This window comes from Suillus clintonianus (assembly GCF_016758775.1).
Source record: "Suillus clintonianus strain FC179 chromosome Unknown DEU56scaffold_2, whole genome shotgun sequence".
NCBI lineage: Eukaryota > Fungi > Basidiomycota > Agaricomycetes > Boletales > Suillaceae > Suillus > Suillus clintonianus.
In genome coordinates, this window is record NW_024539226.1 from 750,019 (window position 1) to 763,316 (window position 13,298).

A 13,298-nucleotide genomic window follows, 5' to 3' on the forward strand; every position below is an offset into this window, starting at 1 on the left:
TATTTTCCACCTCTTCCGCCAATCAAACACCGTCTCCAGCTCTGGTTGCTGCGGAGCGATCGTTAAATTAAAAGTCTTCTCTCAACGGACCGCCTATGTACTAGAAATCTGAAGCCGAATTACGTTGGCTGGGCTAAGCGGTTCTTCGCGGTATTTTGCCGACCAGCTCACTTTGGTGGACCTGCCAACCAGCAGCATATAAAGGTGTCAGTTCTTTCTACTCTGTCGTCCCGCACCTCTCCTTATTCTTCTTCTCCCCTTCTCTAGTCTTCCTGCATGTCGCACACCGGGCGCAGCACGTCGCACATTGAGGACCCACAGCATGACGAAACCCAACCATCTGTGCACGCTCGACAGAGACGTAGAATCGCCGAACTGGAGGACAAGTTGATGGCTCTCGAGTCGGGGCGCGCTGTAAAGGACAGGTACGGATGCCATGCAGTACATTGAGTTAACTTTACTCACTATCCGCCAGGCAGGTGAACTACTATATGGCTCAAGGACGAGCCTTCAGACGCGTTGTCTCCTTATTCGATAACATTCAGGATCTTGTCGCCGAAAACGACAGGAGATACGATCTCGAGGATGGGGAGACTTCTGTTGAGTAAGCTTTTCCTCCCTTGGTTCGCCACCGTAAGCGCACTCATGGGTTTGTTTGCATAGTCAAGATCGGCTTCAGGCAGGGTACATCACCCTAATGAACACCTTCCCGTGGCTCTACGAGAAGAATTCAGATATGGATCATGGTGACTACATAGGTATGGTAAAAATGGTGTGCTTTACCAGTCTCGATGATGTGCTTTGTCGTGTTGAGTCATTTTTTAGCTTAGGCTTGGGGCTGATAGCGCTCGAGGAGATGATACCTCCAAGCTGAAAACACTCGTTTCCGAATGGGTCAACCGCGAATTCAAGCCAGATCCCCCAGTCGACATGGACGATAAACATACCCGAGGATTCATCAATGATGCGTGCGGCAAGCTGCTGTGTCCGACTGAGCTTGATTGGACCAACCCAATGTATGTATTGCGCTCGGGATTCCGAACACCACTGACTATTTCTCAGTGTAAAAGCGGGCATTCGAGACCGTGCAGAGGGATATATTGTGACGGATCTTTCTTTTCCAGCTTATTTATATGAAAAGTACACTGCCAATTCGGATAATTTGGAAGATGGTCTTTTCAAGGGGAAAATTTTGATACAGGTTTGTCGTAGTGTACTCGTAATACAGCTGGTATTGATCTTCACTATTTTTCAGAGCTACAAAGCTGTTTTCACGTCTCCGTCGTCAGCAAAGGATGTTGAAGGTGACGGTGATGGCGCAGATGTCATTGAAAACAACAGACGCGCGAAGAAGGCTGTTTCAGGAATCAAGGTCAAGAAACATGTTGCACAAATCATTCAGATGAACAAGGTCACCCCTCGCTCAATTGCATATATTGCTTGTCAAGTAAGTGATCGAGCTTGAGCTGCCCATCAGACCGTTAATTAATGACGAACGCGCTGGCAGGTACGATTCGCACTCTCGTCCGTTAACTCGTGGCGATCTGTCGATGGCGATTTCGACTATATACAATTCTGGAAGACCGTTGTGGACTTCTTCGAGAAGCCTCCTGGTCGAGATGCACAGCGCAGGGTCAACAAACTGCTCGAATGGTGGACTAGGTGGGTATATACACTGTCAACAAGCACTCAACTAATATCTGTTACCCAGGAAAGTTTTCGGACGGAGTCACCGTGCGAACCTTACTGACGAAGCGAGGGCTAAGATGTCCGTGAATGCCCTTGCAAGGCAGAGGGCGCAAATCGACAATGCCCTCTTCGACTCAGACTAGAGACCTGACATTATTTTATTCATGTGATCCATAATAGCTTCATTGTCATCATAATTTGTTATCAATGTCATCGTAATTTGTTATCAATGTCAAACGAGCTGTGTATCGCACTGTATCGCACCACCGCCATGACGCAATAACAAATGACTTCGAAGACTTGCCGACATCATCAACAATTGGAATGAACCCCAGATATCACCGTTCAGGCTACAGTTCTGGATGCGCTCGCTTTGTTTTAAACAAGCCGAGTTCAAGAAATATAACACGATCACGGAGGTCTCTATATTTTCTGGTCTTTATGCCAATCACTGGACAGAAGTATGGGTTTCCAAGGATCAAACCGATCAAATGCCATATCTAATTCAGAGCCCCACTGAAGATACCTGAGACAGTCGGTTGATTCTGTGTATATGCAAGCTCTTCGTAGTGATTTTTTCCAGTTCCCAGAAGCCAGTATAAATACCTAATGTTGCCCTGCATTAACATTGTCATTTGATCGAGAGGATAAATCACTAAGGTCTCAAATGCATGTGTACGTAAGTTCTGAGTCAAACGTACTATGCTATGACGATACAGTGTGCGTGGCAAGCAATGATTTTATGAGGCGGTGTCGCAAGTGATATACAACTGCCAGTCATTAGACACCCAAAGAACATTATATAGAGTCCTGAAACAGGATACAAACTGAATGGCGCTCGCTTGGTGACCATATTCTGGCTATCGTGCAAAGGTAAAGTATTTTTTGTACAGATGCCTAACTAATGTATAGCGGACAGTCGTTACATATGTATAAAAAATTGCGTTGAACAGTGATGCGGCTCACAGATTTGGTGCGGCTCGCTTTGTGAACAACATCCCGATTCCTGGCAAATGTAACCCTTTTACAACTATTGTGGTTGGATAGGGGAGCTGAGTCACCGAGGTCCCGAGTGCACTCTATCAGAATTCCTCCCATAGAGTGCAACACACATGATATTGTGCTGCTGCGTGGCGCAATAGATGATATGCTCGTTGAATGCTACATGCTCTCACAAAGCTCACCGTGACTCACTGTCACCTAGTCCTGAGCCAAGGTGCTTTATCATAAAAATACACTATCTACGCAAAACTGAAACATCTGTGGGACGTGTCTCAAGTGAATACAACTGCCAGTCGTTGCAAACTCACCAAACGACGCGTGAGGATTCGAAGCCAGCCACAGATTGATTTTCGCTTGCTTCATGAAACAAATTCCAGCTGCTATGCAAAGGTAAAGCATTTTCACACGCGTTCCAAATTGATGCATACTAACAAACAAACATTGGACATGAAAAATCGCGTTCAAAGTCGAAGTACAATGTAAGTTTCTGTGTTGCGCGCTCGGGTGAGTAGATTCTCGTAATTGGGAAGACATGGGCTTTCACTCTTGTGTGGAACATTGGCATGAACGTGACGGAAAATCGGCTTGTGAAGGAGATGTGTCGAGAATTAACAAAGGACCCACATGTATGTCTTCCGCTGAAGTCAACACATCCTCGTGCTCTCGAAAGATACAGAATTTTAGTCTTGGTTTGGGTATTATGATCCTTATCAGCGATGTGGCAGCTTTAATTCATGCAGGTCAACTATTAGCTTTTGTTCCACCTTACCTTCAATTTTTAGTTTCAGCGATGTTGGAACCTTTTCCTGATCTTAAAGTTTTATTGCGAAATCAGGAAAATTCCTTTCCTTTACAAGGGCAAATATGTCAATGTCATGCTCGATAACAGAATTATGTTAAATACTGTGATTATGTACTATATATTGCGATACATGGCCTTTTACTTTCTTCGTCGGTTCACTGATGTCAATGCCCCTGACGACAACGAGGATTGGGATGATGTTGATATGTATTATGGATGCCGAGGAGGAAGACGGGGAGGAAGAGGAAGCGCTGTGAATCAGATGAAGATGAAGATGGGGAAGACAGCAAGGAAGATGAAGGACTCGGAGACTACGAAGACCCGGACGACAGGGTAGAGGCTGATTCGGACGAGGAACTCGACAACGATGTGCTCACACGAGAAGGTTATGGCGCACTTTAATTACATTATTCGTTGATATACTATACACGGAATAGATAATATCATAGCAGACTGAGATGAACATTAGCTACTCGCTGTCAGGCTGCCATATAGTTTAGCATGACGTAGAACGAACATTCACTTTTGACCATGACGTGGCACTTCTGAGAAGTGTTGTGGCGCAGCAGCAACCCAAATCAGGCAATCTCTGATTTGAGACATTTTGGTGATGGACAAGTGACGGCAATCATCTTCACGTACAGTACTCAGCTGACATTGACAACGACATTTTAGAATCGAGCAGCCCTCTTGTCTGTCCAGGCAAAGTGTTGGGACTGCTGCCCGGACTTGGATGGCAGAAAGTGAGTTCTTGTCAGTTCCTGTCTTCTCGCGTGACATAATACTGTCTGACGGCAGTGGGATGGGGTTGAGGCCTGAGGGCGGTGACATTGACATTCATGCCGTGCTTCGCAATATTCGAAAGCCTAGAATGCTGTGCTGTTCTTGAGCCACGCAGCCTCCTCGTGTTGGCTGCTTCAATCAACGGCGCACCTACAACACACCTCTGCTGTACAAGTCTGATGTTCATTAATGAATCTATAGGTAATTCAATGAGCTGCGAGCCGCTTCTGTCCCGTTGACCACGGCTCTGCACATCGCAGCGCAGTGTGGATGTCGTGTGTATGCTATGGTCCCTTCCTTTATAATCCGTCAGGCATTTGCGAGCACTACAGTTTTCCGTTACCTCTAGTACACATCTTACTCTCAAGTGCCAGTTTGCATCCACCAGACATATGTCAAACTTCGTTCCTCATCCTCTTGATGATTGCCCTCCACCCTTGGAGGAGCCGAGTCACCAAGCACACCCCCAGGACTCCGAGACGAACCTCGCGATCGGTGAAATGCTACAATTCGCCGTCAATAGTATGTACCATATATTTTCATTCAGCACATACCAATGATTTCCCAAAGCCATTCTGGTAACACTTTATTTCGTCATTACTCTGCTGTTTCGTTTCGCCACGGACACCGTGCCAGACCCACTCGATGATACCCTCCCAGCCTTGGGTGAGGAGACAAGCTACCCAGAACACCCCCAAGACCCGGGAGAGGCACACCTCAGTGGAGTGCAACAGATCGTCGTTACTGGTATGTGATATCAAACTTAGTTCCGCATGAATTGACGATTTCTCCCAAGCCATTCGCGCGACTGATCTAACTCTTGGTCTCCAACGGATTCCCGCTGGCTTCCATGTAGTAGTAAAGGCTCGCGGGATCGAATTCCAAACAAGCAACAAACCGGTGCACGTAGACCAGGCTGTTGTCGAATGGAACGAGCCCATAGTTCTGTAAGCTGTCCTTGATCGCATCTTTCCTGCAGGTGTTGAGAAAGACTCTAGACAATGTGAACAATCTTCTCTCGTTCGGGTCAGCGTGTATGCCTCATTTGAACTGGGTCCCATGCTCGGTCATGGAGAAGTCCTTCGCACATTCGAGATGTCGATGGGTGAATTATTGGATCGCAGTGAAAAGTCATGTCGTCAGTAACGTCTTTGCAAATTACGCCTGACAGATGTTGACGAGTATCACAGCCATTTTTTTTCAGCCCGAGCAGGAGGAAGTCGTATCCCCGTGTACTTCGCTGTTCATGACAGTGGAGCAGCGACAATCTGATGAAAACGACGCTGCAGTTCTTGAACCGCTTACCGCCGTGAGTGATCAATGCCAGTCTGATATGCTGATGCTGAGAGCTTGTAATGTGTAGCCTACGTTCAGCGATATGGATGCGTTAGTGCTAACAGACGCCGGACATCGCCTTCTCGCACGATTCCGAAGGACGCGGAACACTAGGGATCTCGACCAATCCATAACGCACCTTGAACGTGCGTCTGATCTCTGCGCCATAGATCATCCATGCCACCCTGCAGCACTATTCAATCTAGCTTCCGCGAAGTTTGTTAATTGCCAAGTAAATGGAACATACCTCGACCTCGACATCCCCATCTCTCTTTTTCAAGACGCCCTTGCTTTACGTCCTGCTGGTCATCCTGACCGACCCACGACCCAGCTCCATCTTGCCATTTCTCTGCTGTCTCGCTCTGCGAAACAGGGATCCCAAACAGATGCTGATGCGGCCGGAGAGTTACTGAGCGAAGTCTTCGACGTTTGCCCTGCCAACAGCCACATTTACAGAGCAGCTTTGCTTGTAATCGATACATTTGTTCAACATCAAGCTGGAGGCATGGATGGACACGCTATTGGGCACATGCAGCCCGCTGCATCCATACTTCCGTTGTCGCCAAATCAACTCGCTGATCGTGCAGAGCGGTGCTCGCAGAGAGATGATCCCCACGACTTAGATGAAGTGATCTCCCTTCATCACGATGCACTGCGATACTATGATAGTATGCATGCTCGCCGAGGGCATTTGCTAGGCAATCTAGGCTCACTGCTGAACACTCGCTATCGTCGTCAAGGCAATAACCAAGACTTGGATGACGCTGTCATGCTTCACAGGGACGCGCTGGCTTTACGTCCAGTCGGTCACCCACGTCGGTCCTCGTCATTAAATAACCTTGCGAATGTGCTCTCCACTCGCTTCGAGCACCGAGGCAATGGCCAAGACTTGGATGACGCTGCCATGCTTCACAGGGACACGCTGGCTTTACGTCCAGTCGGTCACCCACATCGGTCCTCGTCATTAAATAACCTTGCGAATGTGCTCTCCACTCGTTTCGAGCACCGAGGCAATGGCCAAGACTTGGATGACGCTGCCATGCTTCACAGGGACGCGCTGGCTTTACGTCCAGTCGGACACCCAGATCGGTCGTCGTCATTAAATAACCTTGCGACTGTGCTCTCCACCCGCTTCGAGCACCGAGGCAATGACCAAGACATGGATGACGCTGTCATGCTTCACAGGGACGCGCTAGCTATACGTCCAGTCGGTCACCCAGATCGGTCCATGTCATTACATAACCTTGCGAATGTGCTCTCCACCAGCTTCAAGCACCGAGGCAATGACCAAGACTTGGATGACGCTGTCATGCTTCACAGGGACGCGCTAGCTTTACGTCCAGTCGGACACCCAGATCGGTCGTCATCATTAAATAGCTATGCGAGTGTGCTCTCCACCCGCTTCGAGCACCAAGGCAATGACCAAAACATGGATGACGCTGTCATGCTTTACAGGGACGCGCTGGCTTTACGTCCAGTCGGTCACCCACATCGGTCCTCGTCATTAAATAACCTTGCCAATGTGCTCTCCACTCGCTTCGATCACCGAGGCAATGACCAAGACTTGGATGACGCTGTCATGCTTCACAGGGACGCGCTGGCTTTACATTCAGTCGGTCACCCAGATCGGTCCATGTCATTAAATAACCTTGCCAATGTGCTCTCCACCCGCTTCAAGCACCGAGGCAATGACCAAGACTTGGATGACGCTGCCATGCTTCACAGGGACGCGCTGGCTTTACATTCAGTCGGTCACCCAGATCGGTCCATGTCATTAAATAACCTTGCGAGTGTGCTCTCCACCCGCTTCAAGCACCGAGGCAATGACCAAGACTTGGATGACGCTGCCATGCTTCAAATGGACGCGCTAGCTTTACGTCCAGTCGGACACCCAGATCGGTCCTCGTCATTAATTAACCTTGGGAATTTGCTCTCTACCCGCTTCGAGCGCCGACGTGATCGAGAAGACCTCCACGGGTCACAAGAGAAGCTCCGCTGTGCACTGACTCTTTTGACGCAACATGATCCTCGTCTATTAATCGTCCATCGATCACTAGCTAACGTCTATATGTTGTTCCATCAATCGGGACTTAACGGCACTGGTGAACACATTGACAGTTCGGCTGCTGCCATGCATCATCTCCAGGCTGCAGCAAATGTTGTCTCTGGAGGTTTGCTATCTCGCCTGCGAGCAAGTCTATTCTGGGTTAACAAGGCCCACGAACATTCACATGCTACCGAACTGGAGGCTTATACGACTTCCATGCAGCTTCTGGACGCTTACATGTCCGCAAGGGCTTCAGTATCGTCTCGTCACAATGTCATGAAGTACTTCCCCAATACGCTTGCTGTGGATGCTGCATCATGTGCCCTTCGTAGCGGTGATGTGTGTCGCGCTATCGAGTTGTTGGAACAAGGCAGAACTCTCATCTGGACCCAGATGACACGACTCCGCACGCCTCTTGATGGCCTCCAAGATCTCGGTGATCATGCAGTGGCCTTGATGAAGAAGTTCAGAGACCTCAGCTCCCTCCTTAATACACCTCCTATGAATTATCAAGAAGGGACCCCAAGCGTCAATGTAGAAGCCGAAGCAAGTCGGTACCGACGTCTAGTGGAGGACTGGAATAGAGTTGTAGAAGGGATTCGTGATATCGAGGGCTTCTCTCGCTTTCTACTTCCCCCCTTGTTCTCCGATCTTCAACATGCAGCTCGTGATGGGCCTGTTGTCGTGCTCGTTGCAAGCAAGTCGTCTTGCGATGCCATTATTGTTCCACACAACCAACCTCCGATGAACATTAAACTCCGCATCAATTTGGAGAGACTCCAACATTTGGTGGTCAAACTCCAACGGGCAAGTCAACCACAGGCCGCTCCCAAACCCGCTCCCGAAACCACTCCAAAATCCGCTCCCAAAAGTACCCACTTGCCCCTCATGAAAGCTTTGACGGAGTTATGGGACGACGTCGTCCGCCCAGTGGTCGACAATTTGGGCGGATTTGCACCACCAGGTTCCCGGATATGGTGGTGTCCTACGGGGGCCTTCAATTTCTTGCCGTTGCACGCTGCTGGCGCGTACAGGCGAGGCGGACAGTTGCTTTCGAAGCTCTATATCTCTTCATACACGCCATCGCTTACCGCCCTGATCAGGGCTCGCAGAAGCCACGATAGATCCCTGCCAGTGCCCTTTGCTGCCATCGGTCAGAATCACCCAGCCGGTCATTCATTCACTTTGGAGTTTGTGGAGCCTGAGCTAGATTTGGTGCAGAAGCTTTTACCCCCTCCCCCGACTGTTGCCTTCACCAAGATAACGAGCGTTGATTCAACGAAATCGAGAGCATTGCGTGCATTGCGAGACAATACTTGGCTTCATTTTTCATGTCACGGGACACAGAATTATACAGAACCCTTCAAGTCGGCCTTTCTCATGCTCGACCAACCGCTTTCACTCCTCGATATCTCACAAATGGATCTGTCTCGGCATGAATTTGCCTTTCTTTCTGCCTGTGAAACCGCAGTCGGTGATCTCAATACGCCTGACGAAGTCATACACCTGGCAGCTAGCCTTCAATTTGCTGGTGTGCAGAGTGTAGTTGGGACATTATGGGAGGTCAACGATCATACGGTGCAGCGCTTAGTTGAGGCATTCTACAACAACTTGTGTGAGAAAGGCACAATGGATTCCCAGCGGGCTGCCCAAGCGCTGCACAAAGCGGTCCAGTTGTTGGCCGGTGACGAGAAGATGCCCTTGGACCAGCGCATAGTGTTCATTCATATTGGCATATGATCAATTTCGTACGTCCCCCACCTTGTTAATCACCGCTTTCTTGATACCTTCTGACGCTATCGCGTGTATCATCTGAATCCAGCCGTGGCTTTTCGTTATTTCAAAGTTTGACACTGTATAAGTACCTTCCGGATCCCCAATATGTGGTGCAATGGTGGATATTTCTGCATGTGTGCGGTTGGATATATACCTGCCAGCGGCTTATCGATCATGTAACGAAGAAACTCGCTGTTTTACATCACCGGAGATCAATGTCATTCGTGTGATGCACCTTACATCCTGAAAATACAATCGCTAGCAAATTCTGATAAAGCAACAAATCAAACATGTATGCAATGCACCATGCTTGAGTTGATAGGAAGGAACCAATCATTCACGATGACCTGCACAAAAGAAAGAAAAGGAAGACAAATCAAGCATCAGATCAAGAACTCCTCGCCACAACAAGCGCTCGCCATCACCACCGAACTGAAAATCATCGATCATCCCATCCTCCACTTCCTCCATCTCAAAATCATCGACGTCTTCATCCACTACGAGATCCCCTCCCTCCCAATCGTTCCCCTCGTCCTCGTCCTCTTCGTGCGTTTCAACCAGTGAGGGCGGGCCAGCTTGCTCTGTGTTAGTGGGAGAAGGCGGATCAGAAACTGCACCTTCACGTGGCTCATCATCATCACTAGACTCAATAGGCTCCAGCCCGGGCAAAAAGTGTCTCTGCCTTCCACGCCTTGAGCTGGCACAAGCTGAACAGGCACACAGATCTGATTTGCCTGCTGAGGCTGAGGCATGGATCATCACCATGCGCCATGCGCCGTGCAGGCTGAGATGGCCTGTTTTGCTCTGAAGATGGGTACCAGTTGAAAAAGAGCCCAGTGTGCGTCATCTGCAGACATGAGATGAAAGATCGGTGTCGGCTGTGGTCGTATTTCGTGACACAGCAGACAGATACGCCAGGACGAGGCGGGGCCTCCGCAGTGAGCTTGCTGATTTCGGGGTCTAGGGATACGATAAACAGACCCTTGCGCTGCGATGGGCTTAGCGCTGAGAAGCCTAGATGTGGGAGGGGACACTTACGGTTGCAATTGCGGCTTTTTCATTTGATTCTCCGTGGGCTAGATAGACAGAGATGTCTCGGACGTTGTCGTCAAGAGAGAGATTAAAGTTGAGGAGGGTTGCTGTGTTGTTGAGAGCGGCCTCGCAATGGATGAGGTATTCGAAGCTGGGCATCCAGATGAAGATCCTGGATGCGGTGAGTACTCCCATGTCCTTGCCCGAGGAAGATACATGGGCTGCACAAACAGTGAGTAGATCATGTAGATCGACGTGTATGACAGACAGTCATACTTCACCCTCCCGGAGTGTTACAATTGTCTCAACGAAAGTCCAAACCTTGTCACGGAAATACTCCCATAAACACCCTTTTCGTGGGCAATCTCCCCAGGAGCACAGGGGATTACGATGACTATCTGGAAACTCGATTAAGAGCCTTATTTGCTCCACGCCCGGGATATAGAAGTTTATTATTCACCCGCAAGAGCGACGGGCGGATGATGTGTTTGTCGACGTAAGATATCTTCTTCCACTCATAGCATTCTTGTTTATGGCGATATCAGTTTCAGGATGTACACCATGCCACCATGTCTCTCAATGACCTCACTGGCTCCACTCTCGGTGGGCTCATCAAAAACGGTGGTATCCGTCTGTCGTATAGTAAAACATCCATGGGTGCCCGCAGGCCATATACTGCGGGTACGGGAGCACATGCAACTCCTCCAAGCTTCGGAGCCTAATCATAATACTTATTAGTAAATAGCATGTATGATAATGTATCTCACCATGATGGTACAGTGTAAACCGCATACCCTGATCTTCAAGTAGCCAGCTGTACCGAAGACAAATGATTCAGAACCAGAAAGTCACGTGGTCCAGATCTGATCGGGGGCAAGTCCAAGTGATCGGCTACATCCAACTTGCTTGCATGCAATCCATCCCTCTAAAACCTGCCTAAGCTTCACTGACATCGCCAAATAATGCGGACGCATTCCCAGGAATATTGAACACCAAAATGACGTTGCAAATGGACCGTCAAAGATCAGTGAAGTTCGTGATGTGAATTTATTCAACACTCTAATTAGTATATTGAACGAGAGCATTCAGAGGCAAGAAACGAGCAAGAGCTTCGTCCCCGAGCTCTTCTTCACTTTCTTCCATACATTCGGAAGCTCCTGTCATCGCGCCTCCATTGAAAAAACGTGCGTACGTGACTTTCTTCGATTTGTGACCTAACTTCACCGAGAATACTAGCTAAGAGAGCAGAGACAAGGCCCTGCCCGGCATGTACAGAATTGATCCCTGTGCGTCTGCTTGCTGCTCATGCGGCTCTTGAATTGCAAAGGGTCGAAGACATCATTCGGCATATTGGTGAATCAGAGGTCTTGGCAGAAGCTGATGACTTAGAAGAAGGGTGCGTCTGACTATGTCTGCTACTACATTGCACGAATAGTTAACGTCACACATGTCAGCCCGGGCAACCGCGCCCGACGCTCTGCACTGAAGGCTCGTAAATCCCTTACGACCTCTATCTCTTCCTCGTCCACGTCTCCTTCCGCCATAGACAAGACTATTCAAATCATTACGCGTCGACGAAAAGCACGACATGTGCGGCTCAAAGAGCTTGCTAAAAAGCATGAAGCAGAGTCCTGGATTTCAGAAGTTGAGGGAGGGACGTCATGTCCTGTGTGTGCACAGGTAGTCAGAGGCGACCGGGATGTCATTGAGGCACATGTGGATGCATGTCTAACCCATGAAAGTACTAGGTTGGAACGAGAACGGCTACATGATGAGGAAGAGGACCTCGATATAGGTGGTGGCGGAGGTAGCGTTAGGACAAGAGTGATTAATAGTGCAAGTCTACGAGGTCAGTATCGAAGCCACGAGGCAACACAAATTATCGCTGACCCATGGACAGGCACTGGTATTCATGTCCGAACATCTAATACACTGGACGTTGAGGATGAAGTGGACATAGATGGCGAGGATGAAGCAGTGTTCGGAGAAGCACAGTTTGGCGAGGCTGATGTCCTGGCTTTGCCTTCAAGTGACAGGGATTTGCACCCTGAGAATGAAGATGCCGACGTCGACATAGACGGTCAACTAGGAACTGCCCAAGAACGACAGACGCTCAGACATCTGATAGTTGAGGGCAAGGTCTTGGTAAAGTGGACAGATAGTATAGAGAGCAAAGTTGTCCAACCGACCGAGATGGACCAGCTCGACCTCGACATCTTCACTGCGCGCTCGCGAAATGACCCTAGCGCACTTATTGTAGCTCTGGAGAACAAGCTCAAGACTCTGGTAAGTTCATGGCATGAATATTGTCACCCTCAACTAAAAGTTGATCACAGGAATCTAATGCCGGCTCAACATCGTCGCCTAACTTGTGCCGTATTTGTCTTTCACAGTATATCGAGCCAACAGTGTCCACAGGATGTTGGCACACATGTTGTCGTGAATGTTGGCTTCGTTGTCTGGGAGCAACTAAGCTTTGCCCCATGTGCCAACGAATCACTAGCGCCGCTGAGCTGAGAAGGGTGTATATGTGATGTTGCGTGTTCAATCTTGCTTTCGATACCTTAAATATAGCATATTGCATTTGTATTTTGCACGATACACCATCTTGTTAATTCCTGCAAGTAAGCATCGTGATGAGCGTTCTATTCTTCAGAACAGAGTCGCGCGCAAAATAGTGCTCATATCTGGCCTAATACCATCGACATGTGCCACAGAATAAACCAGTTCAAGTTAAAATGGTTACAAGCAGCGGAAATTCAGGGCCCTCGCATGGAGAGCCACCACGGAATATAATCATGGAAAGTTGAAGGGAGGGGCAAAACTTACCTG

At 48.8% G+C, this 13,298-nt stretch overlaps 5 protein-coding genes across 5 annotated transcripts; 4 read left to right on the forward strand and 1 right to left on the reverse strand.

Annotated features, from left to right (window-relative positions):
- Positions 1 to 276: 276 nt before the first annotated feature.
- On the forward strand, positions 277 to 1,832 carry DEU56DRAFT_906488 (uncharacterized protein; the record flags this gene model as incomplete). The annotated part of the gene is made up of 8 exons (XM_041356828.1): positions 277 to 425; positions 476 to 604; positions 664 to 772; positions 826 to 1,016; positions 1,063 to 1,201; positions 1,256 to 1,447; positions 1,508 to 1,662; positions 1,712 to 1,832. The coding sequence occupies 8 exons, from the start codon at positions 277 to 279 to the stop codon at positions 1,830 to 1,832; spliced, it is 1,185 nt and encodes a 394-aa protein (XP_041215299.1).
- A 2,543-nt stretch (positions 1,833 to 4,375) lies between these two features.
- DEU56DRAFT_766531 (uncharacterized protein) lies at positions 4,376 to 5,881 on the forward strand. Its single transcript, XM_041351092.1, has 6 exons — positions 4,376 to 4,515; positions 4,574 to 4,798; positions 4,913 to 5,023; positions 5,073 to 5,223; positions 5,275 to 5,414; positions 5,467 to 5,881. The coding sequence occupies exons 2-6, from the start codon at positions 4,669 to 4,671 to the stop codon at positions 5,637 to 5,639; spliced, it is 705 nt and encodes a 234-aa protein (XP_041215300.1). The 5' UTR covers positions 4,376 to 4,515; positions 4,574 to 4,668; the 3' UTR covers positions 5,640 to 5,881.
- On the forward strand, positions 5,655 to 9,398 carry DEU56DRAFT_723649 (CHAT domain-containing protein; the record flags this gene model as incomplete). Its single annotated transcript, XM_041347783.1, has 2 exons — positions 5,655 to 5,965; positions 6,215 to 9,398. 2 exons carry the CDS (start codon positions 5,655 to 5,657, stop codon positions 9,396 to 9,398), a joined length of 3,495 nt encoding a protein of 1,164 aa, XP_041215301.1.
- A 641-nt stretch (positions 9,399 to 10,039) lies between these two features.
- On the reverse strand, positions 10,040 to 10,869 carry DEU56DRAFT_230179 (uncharacterized protein). Its single transcript, XM_041345185.1, has 2 exons — positions 10,473 to 10,869; positions 10,040 to 10,422 (listed from the first exon to the last, which is right to left on the reverse strand). Exons 1-2 carry the CDS (start codon positions 10,659 to 10,661, stop codon positions 10,081 to 10,083), a joined length of 531 nt encoding a protein of 176 aa, XP_041215302.1. The 5' UTR covers positions 10,662 to 10,869; the 3' UTR covers positions 10,040 to 10,080.
- Positions 10,870 to 11,343: 474 nt separating this feature from the next.
- Positions 11,344 to 13,270, forward strand: DEU56DRAFT_230240 (uncharacterized protein). The gene is made up of 6 exons (XM_041345186.1): positions 11,344 to 11,498; positions 11,556 to 11,650; positions 11,703 to 11,862; positions 11,921 to 12,315; positions 12,367 to 12,752; positions 12,803 to 13,270. The coding sequence occupies exons 1-6, from the start codon at positions 11,464 to 11,466 to the stop codon at positions 12,998 to 13,000; spliced, it is 1,269 nt and encodes a 422-aa protein (XP_041215303.1). The 5' UTR covers positions 11,344 to 11,463; the 3' UTR covers positions 13,001 to 13,270.
- Positions 13,271 to 13,298: the final 28 nt, after the last annotated feature.

Excerpts from the sequence above, each read along its gene's own strand:
- DEU56DRAFT_766531 (XM_041351092.1), top strand. The coding sequence starts at position 4,669 with ATGTCAAACTTCGTTCCTCATCCTCTTGATGATTGCCCTCCACCCTTG. Across the intron at positions 4,799-4,912 it reads GCTACAATTCGCCGTCAATA|ACCCACTCGATGATACCCTC; the intron begins GTATGTACCATA and ends ACACCGTGCCAG. Across the intron at positions 5,024-5,072 it reads GCAACAGATCGTCGTTACTG|CCATTCGCGCGACTGATCTA; the intron begins GTATGTGATATC and ends ATTTCTCCCAAG.
- DEU56DRAFT_230179 (XM_041345185.1), bottom strand. The coding sequence starts at position 10,661 with ATGGGAGTACTCACCGCATCCAGGATCTTCATCTGGATGCCCAGCTTC. Across the intron at positions 10,423-10,472 it reads AAAAAGCCGCAATTGCAACC|CGCAAGGGTCTGTTTATCGT; the intron begins GTAAGTGTCCCC and ends AGCCCATCGCAG.
- DEU56DRAFT_230240 (XM_041345186.1), top strand. The coding sequence starts at position 11,464 with ATGACGTTGCAAATGGACCGTCAAAGATCAGTGAA. Across the intron at positions 11,499-11,555 it reads GACCGTCAAAGATCAGTGAA|AGGCAAGAAACGAGCAAGAG; the intron begins GTTCGTGATGTG and ends GAGAGCATTCAG. Across the intron at positions 11,863-11,920 it reads GCTGATGACTTAGAAGAAGG|CCCGGGCAACCGCGCCCGAC; the intron begins GTGCGTCTGACT and ends CACACATGTCAG.